The sequence below is a fragment of the Typha angustifolia genome, chromosome 14 (assembly GCF_048772165.1).
Source record: "Typha angustifolia cultivar Huaian chromosome 14, ASM4877216v1, whole genome shotgun sequence".
Classification (NCBI taxonomy): Eukaryota; Viridiplantae; Streptophyta; class Magnoliopsida; order Poales; family Typhaceae; genus Typha; species Typha angustifolia.
In genome coordinates this window covers 10,515,219-10,536,434 of record NC_133252.1, presented here as the reverse complement: position 1 = coordinate 10,536,434, position 21,216 = coordinate 10,515,219, and the positions used below count along the sequence as shown (strand labels likewise).

Genomic DNA, 21,216 nt, shown 5'->3' with positions numbered 1-21,216 from the left:
ATTAGTTTAATAGCAAAGTAAAATTATCATTTAATTGTTAATTATGTTTGTGAGGTATTCATGCAAAAATAAATAAATATCTCAAGAGGTATCTATTCCTTTAAAAAGAAAATCTCAAGTGTATATACATATAAAAGCAAACATCTTATTAAAGGAGTTCATTCTGTACTGAACATTGGGATTTAAATTCTAGTGACATCGGTATTTAGTGAGACACTATTAGTATTACTAATGCAAGTAATTGGACAACGTGCTACTATAGTAAAAATTAATTTTCAAAGTAGTATACTGTTCTAACTATTTTCCAAGCCAGTACAACAGTAAAATTGCTGTCTCAAACAACTATTCTTAGTAAATTAATTAGTTTATCAATAGAGGAAAACATAAAGAAAAGGTTTAGATTATCATAACGGTTATCCGTTTTGATCATAAAATATGTCAGTAAAGATATGAAAATGATAATGAAGTTTTCGAAGCAATGTTTCTATCAAGGAAGATTATAATCATGCCCAACATGTAAGAAAATTGGAAACAAATACAAATGTATAGGTAACTAAGATTAGGATCTTAGTCCTTAAGTGTGCAGCAAAACATACACTACTAGCAAAAAGAACACCAACTGACAACAACCCAGCCTTTAATCACAATTAAAGTGAGCACTACAACAGAAGATCAAAACAAATAGCAAGCTTTTGTACAATAGTATATTTATATGCTGATATAATACCAATAAACACAATAACCGGTTGAGCCGTGTATCACCAGAATAAACGGCTTGCATATTATCCTCTCATGCCTTGTCGAGCAACTGTTAGAACCTGCAACAATGAAGAACAAGATGAATAAGATAGCTAACTGATTTAATCTTTTCCTTAAAAGAGCAGAGAGCTGATTCTTAGCTTAGGATGTCGGATGAAAAAAGAAGATAAATTGCACATCACTAAATATGCATCATTAATGCATGATGAAAATCAAAAGATGAATGGGAATGAAGAGAAACATACCATCACCTATGAACTAGTGCTTATTACCATGGTTGATGCAAGTTATTCACATAAAGCCCTTTAATATCATGCATGCTAATAAGTAATAACGTCTGAATAGAAAGGCCCACCTTAACTAATTTTTCACACCACTAGTTTTGAATCTAGTGCTGCTGCAACACTTGCCTCTCCTTGATCCTGTTTCAAACAGACTATTAGAACAGGATGATAGCTTAACTTGTGAAGAATACAGCTTCCAGTTTTATTTACCTCCATCCCCCACTTGATGTAGTCTGGTGACTCACATGCCTTGTATTCATCAACTAAGCTTTCTATTATCTCTCTAGACTCATCAAATTCAGAAAGGTCATTATCCTGTTCAAGACAGTCGATAGCTCCATTCAGATTCACTTGCAGGCAAGCTTATTGAGTTATGGCACAAAAAACTAGCTCTGCCTATGCACATACAAAAGCATCACGGACATTATACTGGCCAACAGAACTCACAAAGATAACTGTGAATCAGACAGCTCATAATAAGAAATCAGTATGAAAAGCATAGGATGCAATACATCAACTTCTCCAAAGCGAACTCATCATCTCCACTAAAAAAAAGATAATATAAAACAAAAACAGAAGAAAAAAAAAAGGCAAAAGAAAAAGAAAATTAAGCTACAGGAAATTGCACAGACACTCGGTCAGGTAGAGCAATAGATCGGAGACCATTTTGTGATCCAGAGAATTAGATATTGATACATAGTTGATCGGGTCTAAATCTATTCAAAGTTGTGATCAAGCTACAAGAAGTTTGTGATCAGGAAACCTTATTACCTACAATTAGAAAAAGTCAATTTAAACTAAAAGGCAGCCAAAAAAATAACGCAGATGTACATCAGAGATCGAAAAGTACACTAAATCAATTAAGAATAGTCAATGCCAATACATCCAAAGTATGTAGGATTAGCTGACATTAGACAACTTACAGCAAACATGGGGAACTTCCGATAGTTGTCAAGGAAAGCTTGCTTTTTCCTCAGCTTCTCATATTGGCCCAGACACTTGCTGAATAAATGTCGAATACTAGTATGATTTGCTAACATTAGACCACTAACCTACATGTTTATGAAGATATATCAGAACAATAAGCCTTATAAGATATTTGATAAGAAAACAAATAGGTTAACTTAAACAGCTGGAAAGATAATGTTCACAGAACGTAGGTAAGGTAGCTAGCAATTGCAGAAAGCAATAGTAAGTACAAGAGGGAACGATTAAAATAGAGAGCACACTTACCCTATGAGTAGTTTGGACGTACGGAGATTTTCTAGACAATGCAACCTACATTCATTTTGAGGAATTTTCAGAATTGGTAAGAATTTTCAATACAACCAATACGACAACCAATAAGAGACCAAAAATTAATCTATTCTTCATATAAACCTGAATGCTGGCAGGACCCCACTCGATGAAATTCACAAGCTTTCTTTCACGTATTCTCTGTAAGCTTTCATGTACCTATTTCAAAATTAATACAAAAGTATCAACATGCAGCAAAAGAAATAAGAGAATTACATGAATAAATAATTATAAAAAGAAGGGAAAATTCCATTTAGCAGCCCATGTTACTGATTATCATTGTTCAAGGCACAAGAGTGGCTTTTTACAATATTTATATTGAGCCCTGCATTTTCTCAACAAATATTCAAATAGCAACATGCTCTTAGACTAGATGACAGGACTATATCTCTGGTCCTTGGTTAAATATATTAAACCAAGCACATTTTTAGTCACCCTAAGTGTTAACTAATCAAAACGTAATGTATATGGATTTAATTTAAATCAAAAGTGATTAGACCTAACCCATCCTGATTGAACTGTTCATCACTAATTTAAAAAAGAGCAAGCTGTGGTGGGTTTGAGACAGGGACAATTTCGGTTAAAACATCTACATTGAGAAAAAAAAAACCTATTACCTAAAATACTTTTCCTTTAGAACTTAAGAGTTGCTATATTACACTTGTACCAGGGACAATTGTGCACCTGGCACATGCACTTAACATGTATGGTCCCAATGATAGGATAAAGATTTGTTTTCATTTACTTGTCCATCAAGAGATAGTTGCTATAAGGTATGGGTTTCTCTTTTTTTCTGCATTTCATCAATGACAGCATTAAAGTTATGAGAGGCAAGTCTCATATGTCCCATGATGACCATAAAAATCAAAGCAGAAAACAAAAGAATGTGAAATAGAAGATTGTCTAATAAGTAATGCTTTCCTGAAACTAGTGATGTTTCATTTCCCTGAATTTGTTAAATCGATTGAAGCTTTCTGTTGCGAGCATAAACTGAAAAAAAATTCCATAATGGAGAACATTAGACATAAGCTTACTTTGGCAAAGTATTACCTGTGTAGGATCCACTTCTCCTTGAATGATGTTTAGTATAGATATATATTTTGCTTGGCTAGCCTCCTTAGTGCGAGCATAAGAAGATACCATTATATTCTTTGTCTGCATGATACCAGAAAGTTAGCGTATTCAATTACAGCAAGCACAGTCAATAACAAAATTTCAGTGAGGAACAAATACCACCTGCAAAAGTCTTCTCATGACATCAAGCACAGTAGTTTTACGAATCATGTTAACCTGCCACACAAATAATTGTATCACATATCTACTACTAAGAATTTAAAGATCCAAGGAAAAGTGTGCTCAACATCATATTATGTTTTCAATAATTTAGGTTATGCAAATTATGAAACTGAACATCGGGGAAAAGTGGTTCATCCATTCCTTTGAGCCTTTAGCATCCTACTAGAAAACAATCAATCTCAAGTTGCCAACGTACAAAATCTTGCGCAAAGTTCACTGCAAAATGGACTCCTAAAAATTTCTCGTTTTCCAAATTCCCCAAGAGTTCAATTGTTTTTGTTAAAGGTGTGATATTCATTATTGACATATTACTTAACAACTTAAGCTTTTAGGTTAATTAGTTATATAACATTCATTTTATATTTTAAGTTTGTGCCTTTGTTACTGACATTTGAGTCAGACATGTATTATAACATTGTCACAGACTCACAGTTACAATCATAACAAATAAATCAGAAGCAGATTAATAAGGGAAGGTAATATAACCTGGCGTTCCACAGTTAGTGGCGTATAACCTGTCATGAGAAAATGACATCTTGGAGTAGGAATTAAAGAGGCAAGAAGGCCAACTAAGTCATTGTTCATATATCCTGGGTACCGCAGAGTTGTCGTGCTTGCAGACATAACTGTTGAGACCAATGAGTTTGTTTGTGCAAAGGTAGGGTTTGATAGGTGAAGACGCTCCACAGCAATCCTATTCAGTGCAGTATTGTCAAGAACAACAACACAATCAGCATTCAGTGTCAGGCGCTTCAGTGTTAGAAGCGAGTTGTAAGGTTGGACCACCACATCACTGGTTTCCATTTGGTTTGGGAAAACACTATATGTCTGCACAAGCTTTTTGCTGTAGCGTTCATTTAGAGTTTCCAACAGATACGAACCCATGCCTGAATAATAGCAAAACGAAATGGAGATCAGCAGACAGCAAAGAAGAAAAGAATTATCAATGTTATCATAGTTACAGAAAACTTCCAGTGAAGCATAGATGCAGGAAGGTGCAGTTATTAGCCAGGAATGATAAATAAACCATAGAACATATAGACATGCATAAAGCATATGAAGATCATAACAGCTGGAGATGGACAAACTATTCTCACTCTCTGATAAAGAAGCAGATCCAACCATCTACTGCAGCTGTACTACATATAGTTTGCTAGTAAGAGAGATTCTAGTAAAAAGGAAGGAGCTATCATTGAAAGGAGGATGCTAGGCAATTTAAGAAATACAATAGAAATATGCAGTAACACTAGATGCTCTTGTCAGGAAGGTGCAGTAACTAGCCAAAAAATGATAAATAAAATATAAAAACAAAGAGAAGACGTGCATAAAGCATATGAATATCATAACAGCTGGAGCAAAGAAAATACAACACCTACTCTTTATAATAGGGAGAAAAAAAAAACAGATCCAACCATCATCTGCAGCTAAATGGATCAGGATCGGCCATGGCTGATCCCAATCTCAGCCATGTATTAGCCAATTCTACCTGATACGGGCTCTCCCGCTTTCTTCTCTCTAATTTGCTTTCATTTCTTCTCTCTCTACTCTCTTTCTCTAGCCTCTCCCTCTCTTTCTTTTGTTTGATCTCTTCCTCCCTCTCTTTCTCTATCTCTCTATCTATCTCTTCTAATATCTGATTCTCTATTACTATAGCAGATTTTCTGCTGCGCAGTAACAGAAGTAAGATAGAGAGAGAGAGAGAGTAGAGAGTGAAAGAGAGGGAGGAAGAGAGAGGGAAAGAGAAAGGAGAGAGAAGAAAAGAAAAAAGAGAGGAAAAAATTGCTTTGCAGGAGAGAAAGAGGAGGGAGAGAGAATAAATGAAAAAAAAATTGCCTTGTGGCAGTAATAGAGAGAAAGAGAAAAAAAAATGGAGAGAAAAGTAAAGGAAAATAATTAGATTTTTTTTTTTTTTTTGCCTTGGCAATAATAAAGAGAGGAGGAAAAGAGAGAAAAAGATAATGGAGAGTCAACTTAGTATTCATTTAAATTTTAAATAAGTTAATACATTTTTTAGTTTTCAGGCTTCATACAAGTAATTATTATTATTTTTATTTCTCTAATTTTTAGATTTTTTTTATAATTTTAAATAATATTTAAAATTTTAGGTAATGAAAAAAATAGCTCGATTGGATATGGGTGATCGATACAACCAATACATATCATTTTTCTAGATGACCGATCCTAATCCTGGTACCAAGTTTTTAAACCTTGCTTGCACCAAAATTAATTTGCTAATAAGAATTTCATAAAAGAATCAACGTTATAAGAAGGGGTGGGGGGGGGGGGTGTTGGTCAAATTGTAAAATTTGTACCACGTTTACACTTTAGAAAAACATGAAAAATGGTTTAACCTCATAGCTAACATAATCTGTATTTGTTATCCCCTTGTTTTCTTGCTATAGATGATTGCACCTCAAAGCTTTAGGTGTAATGGTTCGTCAAATAAACTAGACAATCAACAAACTAGATAACCAACCACAAAAAAGTACAATAAAATAGTAAATAGAACATATATACATTACTTATGACATTACATGGAAAACCAGATGGTGGGACAACTAAGATGCATGAAGATAGCTTGAGAGTTGAGATAGAGAGACAAATATAAAGTATTAAAAAAGGAATTGTGAAAAATTAATAAAGAAAATAACCTGAACCGGTTCCACCAGCAATTGAATGACATAAAACAAAACCTTCAAGGCTATCACTTCCATCTGCTTCTCTGTCAATCATATCCATGATATCATCTACAACTTGCTCACCCTGATTTGGATTAATATTTATAAGCAAACATGAAAAATCTATGTCAGAAGAGATATTTGGAATCCTAGAGCTATTAAGAGCTAAAGTATAGTGACAATTATGAATTATGAGGACATTGGAAAATAGCTAACTGGATATGCAGATTAACTCACAAAAAAGGAGCTGAGTATTATTATAGATTTATAGTTACGTATGGAACATTAAATGAGTCCAAAGGAAAGGACACAAAGAAAATCATCTAGTTTAATTAGAACCGTGTCGTCAAACCTGGTGATATCCACTAGCCCAATTATTTCCAGCACCACCTCCATGCTCTGAGACAAAAATGTTTTCATGATTGTAAAGATTTCTGTACTCGCTATTCTGTATGCCATTAATAACTCTTGGTTCTAGATCCATAAGAAGAGCTCTTGGTATGTAGTGCTGATCATCCGCTTGATAGAAGAAGACATCTTTCCTGTCACCTCCCTGCAGTAGCACTTTGATCTGTTAAAGGAAGCAAAAGACTTTCTTTCTGTATAGAAGAACCTGATGTATGCATTTTGCATGTGACTCTCTATGAAACTGTCACTATATATTGGCCAGGGTCACATATGTTGTAGTCATAGACATTGGAATCCAAATTCCAAGGAATTCTCAGACAAAGTAACAAGCAAATCGGAAAACTAAGACTGACATTTTATTTTCAAGAGTTCAGAATAAATTATGTACAAACATAATGAAATAAGAATCTGGTGTAAAATTATTATTACAATTACACTACTAAGAAGAGACACCTCAAGAATGCCATTTACTCTTCTTGCAAAGAAAATAAGCCAACATATTTCACTCCCATGCTGGGCTGCACAGATTGACCAGAATTCATTCAACTAAGTTACAAAATAGAGGATAAGGTTCTTACCTATTTACCATAGATCAAATTGTGTTCCATTTGCATAAACTATCTTTGGCATGATATACCAAATAGGGTGGTGCTCGATGGCAGAGGAATTGATGTCTTTCCAGAGGACAAAGTCAAGCCAAACTCCAAGCTCCAAAGTCCAAAGTGGAGATCATCGTTACAAATTACAACAGATAAAGAAGCAGGGAGTCCCAAGTGTTTCTAGAGAAAACTTGTCATTCTGAGACCAACGTAGAGGTCCAATGCCCTACTTCTGAATATCTGATGTGTTTAAGCTGATGAGTATAAATGGTCAACCTTTTTAACTTAAAACCAGTATCCATAACTCACAGGCTACTCTAAAAGATTCTATGGAGAAAAGTTGTTATTCTAAGACAAATAAAAGGCCAATGCCCCGATATTTATAATCCATTTAAGACATGTCCACTTCTTGGGTCTATCAGAAATATAATAATAGCTCCTAGTAACGCATACTTTGCTCCCCCTGCCTCACTGCTGCCTACTTTGACTCTTAGACACATCCAAGCAAACGGTGACAACCCACTTCTGCTGACAACCTTTCAAAGACTCGGTAGATCCTTTATTGAAGCTACCAACTAACTTAATCAAGTACGACGCTCTCACAGACAGTTTCTAGACCTCCAAATTCATCAAAAGTGAGCAAGTAAATTAAGAACAGTATACGTGGCACTAATTGCTCTTACCTCAACTCTTTGACACCTCCGACGAAACAATAAACACCGAAACATGCTACTCTACCAAGCCATCGAAGATAGCAGGTAAGAACTATCATATTCAAATAGATCGCACCACGGATCCCTAATCATTCAAGAAAAAGTAGCTACCGAGCGGGGCTAGAGTCGACCTGGGTGGCGAAGTCCTCGAGGAGGCCGTCCTTGCCGATGCCGTGCTCGAGGCAGAGCTGCTTCCAGAACTCCATACCGATCTGGTTCCCGCATTGCCCGACCTGGATGGTGATGATCTCGCGCGGCATCTCTACGGTTTTCGGATCGAGGTGGCTTAGATGATGTCGCGCGTTTGCTGCGAGGCGAGGGGGTCGGCTTTTCTCAAAAAGAGGGAAAAGGGCTTGGGGGTTGGATTAGAACGGAAGCAAAATTGCTGTTTAGCGTGGGCGGGAGAAACAAACGGGGGATGTTTTGGAGGCATGATTAAAACGTACCAAACACCATTTGTTGCTACTATATAACTCTATTATTACTCCCGTAAAAAATAATGTGAGCCGTCTGTTGACGAATTTTAGTAAAAATCGAAGTATACTCAAATTACACTAGAATTTACGCCATTCTCAAGCTTATTTACTCTACAAACCTTAAACTTATTCACTTTTGGATCGATAAAGGTAAAACATAACACTTTTTTTTTTATTTTTTTCATTCTTTTCTAAGTATCTAGATATTTATTAAGGTAACTTAGTAACTATGTGTTATTTGTAATACAGGGGATTGAATTCACTGCTTGTATTTTATTTAAAATCTAAATAAAAAAAAACTAAGATTTTATTATGATAGCTTTTTTCTAAGTACCAGTGGAGTTATTTTCCCTTTTTTATTTTTGCACTGACTTTAGTTTAAAACTTAGTTTATCTTGCGAATAAGTTAGAGTGCCCCGTAGACTTGTCAAAATACATAAAAATGTTAAGTCGTAATATGAGAATAATTTTCAATGTCCAAAAAATAAATAAGTAAATTTTTAACCAAACCGGCCGTGTTTCAAATTATTTTTATCGAAATAGATTATCATCAAACTTATTATGAATGGGATTTAATTTATCGTAGCTCTAATAAAAATATCAAACTCATAAGCGTCTTATTTTTAAGTAAAAATGTTAGTTTAGTATTTTTATGGGATCCTAAAATACTGAACAATGATAAAAATATTGATTAGTTTAGTATTTTCGTTAGAGCTAAATTAGATCCATTTGAGAGATAGTCTGGGTATAAAAGAAAGTTCCGGTCAAAAACTCTAAATAAGCTGCTCCGATGATCACGTGCGCGGCACATGCCATTAGCTAGTGTCGGCGGGGATCAGGTAGGGAACCATTTGCGAAATGACACGCGCGGGCCTATCCTGCAGGCGCGTCCGCCATAAGATTCGTGTTTAGCCACGTGGAACTTCGGATGTGCTCTACTACGCGATCCCCAATTCCAGTGCGATTTTTATTTCCCTTATCGTCGCTAGCTCGTCTCACTTTCTCTCTTTTCTAGTTCTAGGGTTTCGTCCTCGTGTCCCGAGGCGATCGATTTCTAGGGTTTTCGATCCCAGAATCGTCGATGCGATCTCCAATAGTTAGTGTTCCACTCGTTTTGTAGGGTTCCGGTGATATCCGTGCCGTCATCGCTATGATCTCCGTCATGAACGAGCGCGAGATCGACCGTGATTCCTCCTCCGCCGCCGCCGCTGCAAATATCTCATTCTTCGCTGTCGAGAACCCTCAAGAAGAGCCTAGGGATCGCGAAGTCATGATAGATCTCGACCCCGACGAGGAGAAACCTAAGATCGATCCGTCTCTGTCTCCCGAGTCGGACAACGAAGTTGTGGAGATCGAGATGGACAAGAGTGGGGTTTTGGAATCGAAGCCTGATGTTGGATTTGAGGTATCTAGGGTTTCTCATGAGGGTAGTTTTAGCGATGGTTCTTTGAGTTATTACGATTCTAGGGTTTCTTACGACCCAGAGGGTGCGTGGATGCATGGGTTTCGGATCGGTGACATGGTGTGGGGAAAGGTGAAGTCTCACCCATGGTGGCCTGGGCATATCTTTAACGAGGCGTTTGCATCGTCCTCAGTGCGCCGGACGAAGCGGGAGGGCCACGTCTTGGTCGCTTTCTTTGGGGATAGCAGCTACGGATGGTTCGACCCGGCCGAGCTTATCCCTTTCGGACCCAACTTCCTAGAGAAGTCAAAGCAGACGGCCTCCCGGAACTTCCTCAAGGCCGTTGAGGAGGCTGCCGATGAGGCAGGCCGGAGGGGGGCTCTCTCCGTTGCATGCTGCTGTCGCAAACCTTCCAATTTCCATCCGGCTGGTGTTGCTGGGTATTTCTTTGTTGATGTGGCTGGATTTGAGCCTGCAGGCATTTATTCAGATAAGCAGATTAAGAGCGCGAGGGACAAGTTTGAGCCTAAGGAGGTGGTGTCTTTCGTCCATTCGCTTGCATTGGCCCCTCGGAGTTCTGAGGACAGGGATATTGATTTTTTTAGGAGCAAAGCAATGATGCTTGCCTATCGGAAGGCAGTATACGAGGAATTCGATGAGACATATGCACAAGCTTTTGGGATGGCGCCAGTGCGACCATCTCCAAATGAGAAGGCAACTATGGATCAGCTATTTGCACAACAACGAGGTATCCATCAGTACATACCTTTGAGTCACTGCGTATATGTGTTTCCAATTGGTAGTTGTCCCCATAAGTGCATTCTCACGGGTTGCTGTTTTTATGTGCTTCATGTTGGTAGTTATCTGTACCTTGACAATCTTAATTGCAACTTCCTTAATAATTTGGAGTTAAGAAGTGAATCAATGTTTTCTCTGTCCACAGGTGTAGTTTCTCATTCGCTTTTAATTTTGTCGTACACCACTGTCTTCCTTTCCTAGTTCTTATATGATAGTAATCTAAGAGTGCGGCCTTATCTGTTAGGTGCAGTTTTCTAGTTAATGATTTCAGCAAACTCGTTTCTATTTCTGAACATGCTGCTTCTTGCTGACTCTATGTAGAGTCATCATGGTCAACTGACATTTGTCCTAACGCATAATTTAGCTGTCAAGTCTCATTCTCAGTTTACAATTATTGAAAGTAGAAAGTGATGCTTAACCTGAACTAATAAAGAGAAGTTTTCAATAATTGAAGCATGATTTCAGATGGATCGTTTGACTACTGTTGTTACAACAATTAGTCAATTCCTTCTGTGCTTTCTCTAGGATTTTTACATCTAACAAAACAGCTCAATAATAAGTGTGTGCGATAATTAAGATAGCGCTTCAACTAGATTTTATATAGTTGGGTAAATAATTGGTGGTTTTGTTTTCTATATTGTTGTGTAATTTTATCTAGTATAGTAACGTTACAATCCTCACCAATTTGATGGACAATGGCACTTGGTACATTATTCCATTCTTTTGATATAGCTATTCTACACAATTCAACATGTAAGAAACATTCTAGTAAGCTGTAAGAGGTTTGTGCATGGTTTTTTGATGCACAAGCACAACTGAACAAGATGGGTTGTGGTGCAATAAATTTTGAGCAAATTCGTTCAATTTTGACAACTTTTATCAGAAAAATAGTCATAAAATGCAATATCAATATGTAGGGTTTATTGTCCATTGTGGGTTGTTGCTTCTTTGAGAAGTGCTTAACCTTTTGTTCTTAGTACTGGTCCTTGGTCACATTAAAGCTTGTCTAGAAATATAATTTTGAAAGAAGGGCACAGATAACGGGGAAGTGAAGTTGGTTATATGGAAGTAATGGTAATGTGGATGAAATTATGAGAGCGTGATTTTGGTTAACTGATATGCGCTTCTTTTGTGCAACGGATAACTTTTAGTTCTTTTGAAATGATTTTGGAAAAGGAATGATTAAGGGTACTAATATGGATATTTGACACATTAAACAATCCATGAGGATTTTGTCGCAAATATAAGATGATATTTGGAAGAAGAGCAGAAGTATGAACACTAGTTGGAATTGGCTTTGGCACAATATGTCTTTCACTATTTTCAAGTCCAAAACATAAACATTCTGTTGGGCAGGATCAGTGAAAAGATATGTAAATTGCCAGAAAACTGCTGATTGGTAAATCCTTATATACATTTATTGAGCCTTCGGTCCAACTGACTCACTCCCATATCACTCAGATGTAAGAAAAATATTAATTTAAAAAATGCCTCGTCACAGTAGAAATTACAGTTTGAAAAAACTTGTTTATATAGAAAATGTTATACTTAATTTCATCCTTCCAAAAAAGAGTTACCTGGTGGAATTCAATAATGTTGACCACATCTTTGGGCATACTTCCCATAAGCTTCAAGTTGTGTATCACACATTCCTCAATCTTAAGATAGTTTTCATCCACTGAATGTAGTTAAATTTGCACATCATATTCTATTTTTTGCAGAAAGTAAATTAGTGACTTTTTTAATATCTAATAAGAGTAGAAAATTAGGAACATGGTCATCATACATTAATACATTATAGGGTTCATAAGAGGACCTGCTTTAGTAGAAGGTGAAATAATGACTACTAAGTTTGTTATTATCTTTGCAAGCTGCTCAGTTTTGTTATGTGATTATATAAAAATCATGCTCTAGTTCATGTGAAATAAATGTAACATTTCTTGCACCATTGTTCTTAAAACATCATTTCCTCCCTATGGAATTCGATTTTCCTGGCAACATTTGTAGGCTTTCCTAGTACTCTAAATGATACTATTTAACTTAGACCATTCTATTATGACCTTTTTTGACATGTCAAAACTGCCTGGGGTAGGTTATTGATCGCTATCATCAGAGGCCACAGTGTAAGCTAGGTATTAAATCTTAGTTCTGTTTTTGGAGTTGCTTTTCCTTTGGATGGAATCCCGTGTCATGGTGCATATGCCCAACTTATTAGCAAGATTTTATCATCAATATTCTAGGAACCTCTGAAGTGGTGTATAGTGTATAGTTTACCTACTTTAGGGCAAAAGACTATTGAGATTAGCCTTCTGAGGGTTGTTTGCTGAGAATGGAACATACAAGGATTGTGAAAATTCTTTTGGTAAGGCAACTACTTGATGAAGTGAACTTTCGCATAAGGTGTTTAGAAAATTCTAAGGATACGTTCACATTTATGTATGGGGTTTATCACGAGGTTTTGGGGAAGATGGCTGAAGAGTTTGAAATATAAATTAAAGGATGCTCTGTGGTATTTTTAGCTTTAACGGTAAGTTAAAAGAAGTACGTTTTTGCCGAGTAGTTGGAACTTACCAGGAGTGCGGTTGTCTATAACTTAGTCAAGCTGCAATACTTTTGGTCATCTTTAATGCTTGGGACAAGTAATTGCGGGTATATTGACTACAAAACCTGACTGTTAACCATCATATTGCTATCATCTAAATTTGCTGTGACAGTTTGACAAATATATATGTACTAAATCTATTGTTTTTCTAGTCACTCGAAGCGTATTGGTGGGTGTCTTTTGGGAGTGCTGGGTCCAAAGAATTTTGTTACTTTTTTTGTTTCTTTCAAGAAATAGTAGGGGGTTGAGGAGTTCTCTGTTATGAGCAGGACTTGTTCAAAGCCATATCGTTGTGCTGCCTCTTTTGTAGAAACGAATCTGCTTAAACAGTTTCTTGTTTCTTTTCAACCAATTTCTTCATATGAACGGTACTTTCTAAGGTCGTGCTTGGAAGTCTTGTCTTTTGGTGATCTGGGTTTGTTTCTTCCTGGGATGCCTATAACCTGCATGGTATGAAGCTGCAGTGCATCGTCATCCCGGCAAAGGACCGCTGGCTCAATTGAACTGTGACTCGGCGTTGGCCACTAGTTTTGGTTTCCTTCTGGTGCATCTATCACTATAACTTTTTTTCTTTTGAGGGAGGAGTCACTACTCTACTTAAGTGCTCTTCCTGGTGGTCTATTTGGCACTATATGGTTACTTATTTTAGGTTCTTGGGGCGCTGGTGGCAGAGGCGTCCCACTTTTTAGGTTCGGTGATTTTTATTTTGGGGCGTTTCTACAAAAGACTTCCCTCAAGTTCAAAAGGGTTTCTTATTCTGAGCGTGCTCCAGATTTTTCTTCCAAATGAAAGTTACCCTGAGAGAGATTCAATAGAGAGAGAGAGTATAATATATATCTTTTTTTCTTTTCTTTTTTTTTTGTCTAGTGGTGTAGGGCTATGGCATTTCAGTGAATTCGTTTTTTAATAATTAATAGATGAGAGGTGGGGCCCGCTCACGTGTAGAAAGCCCTCTTTTCTTTTTTGTCCTTTTTCCATCACTTTTCTAAGGCGTTACTGTCGAGGCTCTTAATTCTCAAATAAGTCATAAAACTCTCGATGACTCCATTAGCCCCCCAGACGACAGCAGCACTAAATAACCCATGCTGTCGGGTCTCATCACATCGATTGCAGCCCAACGAGACTAATCAGTCATTACGCCCAGCGGCGATTTAATAAATTAGCTGCCGTGATGGGTTTTTCTCTCTTTCTTTCTCTCTTCTTGACACGTGTAGGTAGTATGGATAGTCTCTATCCGTTCTTTTGTCTTTTTGTGGGCATACCATACCCAATTAGATATATGATATTATGCCTCCTCTAAAGATAATTGCAACAAATACTAACAGCGCACTGTTCTGTGTTTTCTCTTTTGGCTCAGCGATTCCCTTCAGCGGCCAGCTCGTAATAGCGGAAGCCCTCGGCGTGCGGAAGAGCGTGGTCATTAGACCCACGACAAAATTTGCCAAGCTCCCCTCCTCCTCCTCTCCATCCGCCTCCTCCTCTAAGAAGAACAAGTACGTGCTCAAGCGAAGAGAAGAGCCCGGGAGACCGACTGCCGCTGCGGAACCCATTAGCTACAATGGCCATCCGAGGCCTTCGTTGCCGGACCTCCACCCTTCTCCCATGGGCGCTGCGCCCGCGCCCACCCTCTACTATCCCGCGCCGAGTCAATCTATCTTCTTCGGTGATGCGGGCAACGACTACGTCCTTCAGAAAAGAGCTCCTATGGCTCCTACTGCTCCTACTGCTATGCCGCAGCAGCAGTTCGTAGAAGAGAGCAAAGCCGTGGGGGTCGGCGGAGCTATGGTGGTCTCGGAACAGAGGGCAACGGACCGAGCTTTCCAACTTCCTGCGTATCCCTCGGTCTTTGATGACTGGAAACCGAGCAGAGTCGTGGAGGCCGGTATGGATTCCAAAGACAGCGTGGGTGTTGGATTGCCGATGCCGGCCAGAGACCGCAATGTCGTCGATGGAGTCGTGAAGAAGCCCAAGATTCCAAAACGCCAGCGAGAGGATGGTAGCGAGACTGGAGATGTCGTAAAGAAGAAGAAGAAAAAGAAGCTTCTTGATCCCATGTCTACTAAGAATCAGCTTGTAGTATCTAAAATTGAGGAGCGACGCAAGAGATTAGCTGCCAAGTATGAATCTTTGAAGAGAGAAGGTGAAGCTGCCACTGTAAGTTCTGCTGCTCAACTGCCTAAGCTGGACCTTAGTTCTCTCAATGTGGAGCTGCCCCAAGTATTGACTGACTTGCAAGAACTTGCACTTGATCCTTTCCATGGCAATGACCGCAACGCTCCATTGATAGTCCGAAACGTCCTCCTCAAGTTCCGGTCACTGGTCTATCAGAAAAGCTTGGTTCTTCCGCCAGCTAGCGAGCCTGACACTGCTGAGCCCCGACCCAGTAAACTGCTGGCCGGTAGACCTCGACAGGAGCCAGTTGCTGGAATCACTGAGGTTGCTTCTGGGAAGATTGTAAGAGATCAGAGGGAGCATCCTGCAGCAATAAAGCCATTGAAGCCGAAATTAAAGCCCGAAGACCCCACAAAAGGTGGGCGGAAACGAGGCCCATCCGATCGGCAAGAGGAGATGATTGCGAAGAAGGTGAAGACAATGAATAAGCTCAAGGCATTGTCTAGTGAAAAGAAGGCTGGTGTTAGCCAGAAGGTACCGGAGGGAGAGCAGAGAGATCAGAAGGACACGGCCTCGACAACGATGGAGGCCTCTACGCAGGCGTCGGCACAAGCACCAGCAGCAACAAAGCCTAATAATAAGGTAGAGTCAGTCAAGAAGCATGAACCTCCCCCTCCTCCTAAGACGCCCTGTCCAACTGCATTGGTGATGAAATTTCCTCCCAGAACTACTCTTCCATCAGTCGCATCTCTGAAGGCGAGGTTTGCCCGTTTCGGGCAGCTTGATCTCTCCGGCACGCGGGTCTACTGGAAGTCTCACACTTGCAAGGTCATCTTCAAGTTCAAGTCTGATGCCCAAATCGCTCTCAGCTATGTCAGGAACAATGATCTCTTTGGCCAGATAAAAGTGCAGTACCATTTGCGAGAAATCGATGAGACAGGTTCAGAAGTGCCCTCCGATCCCGTGCAACAGCGACTGGAGTCGCGTGTTGCTGATGCCCCTTCGTTCAGACCAGGAAGTGGTAGCAGTGCCGGCGTTGGCATTTCAGTGGGTCAGTCCCGACCTACGTCATACCAGCAGCAGCAGCGTCCGCCTTTGACCCAGCCAAAATCTATCTTGAAGAAGCCTGTCGACGATGTCGGTACAACATCGAGCAATGCTGCGAAAGAGGCTCCTCGTGTGAAATTCTTATTGGGCAGCAGTGACGAGAGTAAGGCTGAGGCTCCTCTGGCGACTGCTGGTAATGGTAATGGCAGTAACGGTGCGGACGGGCGTTCGTCAATGGATCCTCTTATCAGTAAGAATACGAGATCAGTTAGCTTCGGTCCTCCTCCGGTGCCGCCTCTCTCTCGACCTACACCATCGCAACCTTCACGTGTGTTTGACCCACAACATATTCCACTACCGCCTCCCCTCGACAGACCAATGCTGCAACCTCGCTTCGGTGATGGCTTACTCCCGACGCCGCCTCCTCGAGTTGGTGATAGGTCAGAGGTCCGCAGGCCGGCGGCCAGCCAATTTAGTCAGAGGCAGATGCAGCAAAACGACCAGTTCGGTGACTTGGAGGGGAGTTACAAACCCAAGGTTGACATCTCAAAACAAATGATGAGCCTTCTAATGAGATGCAGTGACATTGTGACCAGCGTCAAGAATTCGCTAGGCTATGTGCCTTACCATCCACTCTAGGAGGGCATTCTCTAGTTGTAATTTAGATGGGTGTTTTGGATTCGTTGTCTTTGTGGATCCTTAGTGTTGACAACGCCTGAAAGGCTTGAGAAATTACTGTTGACTGGGCCTGTGGCGACTGTGGATGGCTCCTCGGATTGGAGATGAGGGAATTGTAAGGATATTAAACTTTGATTTACCCTGTGTCCTGTTTGTTGTTTTCTTTTTCTTAATAGCTTTAATGGGTTGTTTAATCTTTACTTCTCTCTTGTAGAGACAAAAAACGGCTGATGTTTATATGGGCGTTAATGTAGTTATTCTCCCTCATGATATGTAGAGGGATCTCTGGGACATTGACTCGCATCTTAAAAGTTATAATAATGGTGTTGACACTAGTTTGGCTTTCAGATGGGAAAGCATTATGTCCACAGTCCGATGTGGATAGGTGACTATTTCAATAATAACATCTAGAGAAATTTTGATAAAAAAACACCCTGTTATAAATTAAATTTTAAATTTTTTAAATTTTGTTATTTTCATCGTTTTTTTTTTCTTATAATTTTTATTTAATATACTATATTAATTTAAATGGTACTAAAAAATTAATATTTTATTATAAAATATAAAATAATTTGTAAATACTTAAATTACTTTTGTCTTCTTCATCTTTTTCTTTTCTTTCCAAAGAAGAAATAAAAAAAAGAGAAAACAAGAAGGACGAGAAATGGAGAAGATAAAGAAAAGGTGGCGGAGACGATGGTGGCTATGAAGCGTAAGTTAGTTAAAATAACGTCAAGATGTTAAATAAGAATTAGAATTATAAAATTTTTAAAAACAGAATATGAATAACAAAATAAATAAAATATAAGGTGTGATTTGGACAACTTAGTATTTTTTTATGATGAGTAATTTAGGTATTTAACTATTTTTAGTTTTGGTACCAATGGAATATTCTTCATTCCATCCGGTGGGTTGGTGATCTTAGGTTAAATTTAGCTCAGGATATTTTCAACTATTAAACCCATAATATACTGAGTATTCTGGATATTTGCGGTTATTAAGTAAACAATGATAACCATTAGAAACTACCCAAGTGCCCATCCTACTTAACCATAGCATTTAAAAGCCGATTAAAAAGGATTAATACTCGGATTGAAGCAATTAGCAATACGTTTATAGGCGTTTGTCGGAAATAAGGGACTACCATCAAATGGTCTAAACCTATCCCCCTGGGCATATTAACGCTTGGATTCCAAACGATAATAACTGCCCGCGTTCTCATCCATCCAAATCATACCATTCTTTTCCACATTATTACATCAATGCCCCTGCAACTACGTTGCTGCGTCTCTTCCATAAATACCTCCCGCTCTCATCTCTTCCTCTCCCCCCGTCCCCTCTTTTTCTCTCATATATCTCCGAGTCTTAACCCTAACCCTAGCCCTAGATTGCCTCTGATGGCTTACCGTTCGCTGGAGGTGACGCTGATCTCCGCTAAGGACCTCAAGAAGGTGGCCCTCTTCTCCAAGATGGCGGTCTACGCCGAGATCTCCATCTCTGGCGGCGACTCTCGATCCCGCAAACGCACCATCGCTGACCGGGAAGGCGGCCGGAGCCCCACCTGGAACATCCGCCTCCGCTTCCCAGTCCCGGCCACTGGCGACCCCGCCACCGATCGCCTCGCCCTCCGCGTCCTCCTCAGATCCCGCCATTTCCTCGGGGATCGCGACGTAGGTGAGGTCTACATCCCCTTCCGGGAACTCCTCGATCCCTCCCCCGCCGTCGAGGAGGCTAGGTTCGTCAGCTATCAGATCCGGCGGCTCAAATCCGGAAACCCTAAAGGCGTCCTCAGCCTCTACTACAAGGTCCTCGAGATCGCCGCCCCGGCCTCCTCCAGGTTATCGGATCCGAATGGCGCGGATCCCGTCACCGCTTACCCGGCCGCGTACCCCCCACCCAGCGCGAAGCAGTACGATCACGTCACCGCCTACCCCGCAGCGTACCGGCCTCCGGGGTCCTACCAGCCGGCGGCGCACTACCCGTCCTACCCGCCGCCGCATCCGTACGGATACGGTGCTCCGCCGCCAGCGGGGTATGGCTACGGTGCGCCGTCGAAGGGCCAATTCGGAATGGGTCTGGGTGCCGGGCTCCTGGGCGGGCTCCTGCTTGGGGATATGATAGGGGATGCGGCGGCGTACGACGCCGGATACGACGGTGGATTCGGCGATGGCGGCGGCTTCTGATTTCTCGAAGTAATGGATTTTAATTGTTATTATATTTATAAGTATATGTATATGGATTTATTCATTATTACCATTTGGTCGTATTAATTTTATATGGCTAACCAAAATGTACTTTCTAAAGTTTAATTCAGTTGGAAGATTTAAAAATGATTGATATATATTGGAGTATTCACAATCTAAACCCCATTTATTTTAGGAATAATTTGTTTAAATTTTAAAATATAACTCATTATTATATCTAATCTATTAATCTAACCATTGCTATTAAAATTCGGTTCCATGAAATTGATCTGTTATTATTATTTTGTCAGCCAATTTGGGTTTACATACTTTTTTTTTCTTATGAAAATTCATAGCTTACCTTGACGAGAGAAGTATATATGCAATTATGCTTGTTTGAAGTAGCTAATATGCAGGTTTAGTATTAGGTTTGTCATATTGATTTGAGGTGCAATTGCGGTGAGATTAACTTATATGCAGTCATAAACGAGTTTTTAGGCTATAAGAGTTATCTATTCGAATTATAAATTTATATTATAAATATATAAGAAATATGTGAGTTAGTATTATAATCTGGTTATCGTGTTAAAAGTGAATTATTACGTTATAAACAGATCTGAGGTACTAAACACAAAACACAATCGGACTGATCAATCCATTTATAGCTCAAACCTAATTATATTAACTTTAATTTAAAAAATTGCCACCAAAATTTATAGTTGTAGGTTGGAGCTTTCTAAATTAATTTTTTAATTTATTCTGTTTTTGCTGGTTGTTCGTAACGTAAAAAAAAAAAAGGAAAGAAAGAAAGAGAGATTAGATTGACTTAGGTTACACCCAAGTCTCATAAATCGTGCCTACTTTGAATGTCAAAGACAATTTTGGGTAGCATAATTATTTTGCAATCTTGATATGAAGAGTAGCAACGGGGAATGTCATCTTGTACTATGTTCAATTTATATTGTGAGATCAGTTAAATTTGCATATCATTTTTTAAGACTCGTATTAATAGAGAGGGGAGAAAGAAAAACTTTTAAAAAAAAATAAAAAAAGACTCCAGAGGACTTGTCTCTTACTTTATTGATGATCACATTGATTTCTTTCTAAAACTTTAGTCTAAAACTCTACTTGTCAATAAATTATGACCAATCTGAAGTATATAGTCAATAAATGAAGGGTTATAACAAGGGCAAAGATCATTTTTCACAGAGTTGTCGGTGGACTACTGCCCTGTTCTTCCATAAATACCCCCACTTGAAGTCAGACAGAAGAGATGGAATCTTATTAATGGATAATTATACCTGGACCATTTATGATTTATTATTTTCTGCCATGATTAACTATGAAATTCCTCTTGTGTTAATTATTCATTAGATTTTCTCTTAAGAACATAGCATATACTCATTCGGTGTGATAGACCAAAGTTGGAAGCTCGCTTGAGTTCCGCTCAGAATTTTGGGGCTATAATCTGATACGAGTTTAACTCAAGACTAATTCTGATAGTTATTAAGAGTAAATTAGTAATTAAGTTAGTATATAATATAAAATATAATTAATAAATAATATTTAACTTTTATTCTAGAATAATAATAGAAGAATATCCTTTTGAGACGCTTTCTATTACCATAGTTAAGAGAGTGACAAAATTTCTATAGTGTGAATATGTGAAAGTGAGTAAAAACTACTGTGGAAGGAGTGTAATAAGAGAATTTTCCAAAAAGAGTCAAGGACTATTACAGGGCTCTGCATCTCCTTCTCGGCATGTTCCTCTCTTCCTCTGGTGTGTCATTTGAGTCCTTTCCCCTCTTTCCTCTGCTTGTAAATCTTGTCTTTCTACTCCCCCCCCCCCCCCCCCTCTCTTTTAAATAACATAAGTATATAACTA

At 39.0% G+C, this 21,216-nt stretch overlaps 3 protein-coding genes across 3 annotated transcripts; 2 read left to right on the top strand and 1 right to left on the bottom strand.

The window, feature by feature from the left end:
* Positions 1 to 506: 506 nt before the first annotated feature.
* LOC140775911 (tubulin gamma-2 chain) lies at positions 507 to 8,443 on the bottom strand. The gene is made up of 12 exons (XM_073119403.1): positions 8,165 to 8,443; positions 6,666 to 6,866; positions 6,287 to 6,398; positions 4,122 to 4,522; positions 3,576 to 3,629; positions 3,390 to 3,494; positions 2,424 to 2,498; positions 2,277 to 2,321; positions 1,967 to 2,095; positions 1,254 to 1,358; positions 1,115 to 1,181; positions 507 to 818 (listed from the first exon to the last, which is right to left on the bottom strand). The coding sequence occupies exons 1-11, from the start codon at positions 8,291 to 8,293 to the stop codon at positions 1,128 to 1,130; spliced, it is 1,410 nt and encodes a 469-aa protein (XP_072975504.1). The 5' UTR covers positions 8,294 to 8,443; the 3' UTR covers positions 507 to 818; positions 1,115 to 1,127.
* Positions 8,444 to 9,497: 1,054 nt separating this feature from the next.
* LOC140775498 (PWWP domain-containing protein 1-like) lies at positions 9,498 to 17,342 on the top strand. The gene is made up of 2 exons (XM_073118840.1): positions 9,498 to 10,659; positions 14,669 to 17,342. Exons 1-2 carry the CDS (start codon positions 9,660 to 9,662, stop codon positions 17,107 to 17,109), a joined length of 3,441 nt encoding a protein of 1,146 aa, XP_072974941.1. The 5' UTR covers positions 9,498 to 9,659; the 3' UTR covers positions 17,110 to 17,342.
* A 1,142-nt stretch (positions 17,343 to 18,484) lies between these two features.
* Positions 18,485 to 19,489, top strand: LOC140776528 (protein SRC2-like). The gene has a single exon (XM_073120260.1). The coding sequence runs from the start codon at positions 18,546 to 18,548 to the stop codon at positions 19,329 to 19,331; it is 786 nt and encodes a 261-aa protein (XP_072976361.1). The 5' UTR covers positions 18,485 to 18,545; the 3' UTR covers positions 19,332 to 19,489.
* The last annotated feature ends 1,727 nt before the right edge of the window (positions 19,490 to 21,216 follow it).

Bases quoted from the DNA above. Each gene is read 5' to 3' on its own strand.
- LOC140775911 (XM_073119403.1), bottom strand. From the start codon at position 8,293: ATGCCGCGCGAGATCATCACCATCCAGGTCGGGCAATGCGGGAACCAG. The intron at 6,867-8,164 runs GTCGACTCTAGC...GTGCTACTGCAG, and splicing joins TCGAGGACTTCGCCACCCAG to GGAGGTGACAGGAAAGATGT. The intron at 6,399-6,665 runs GTTTGACGACAC...AATCCAAATCAG, and splicing joins GGGCTAGTGGATATCACCAG to GGTGAGCAAGTTGTAGATGA.
- LOC140775498 (XM_073118840.1), top strand. From the start codon at position 9,660: ATGATCTCCGTCATGAACGAGCGCGAGATCGACCGTGATTCCTCCTCC. The intron at 10,660-14,668 runs GTATCCATCAGT...CTTTTGGCTCAG, and splicing joins GCTATTTGCACAACAACGAG to CGATTCCCTTCAGCGGCCAG.
- LOC140776528 (XM_073120260.1), top strand. From the start codon at position 18,546: ATGGCTTACCGTTCGCTGGAGGTGACGCTGATCTCCGCTAAGGACCTC.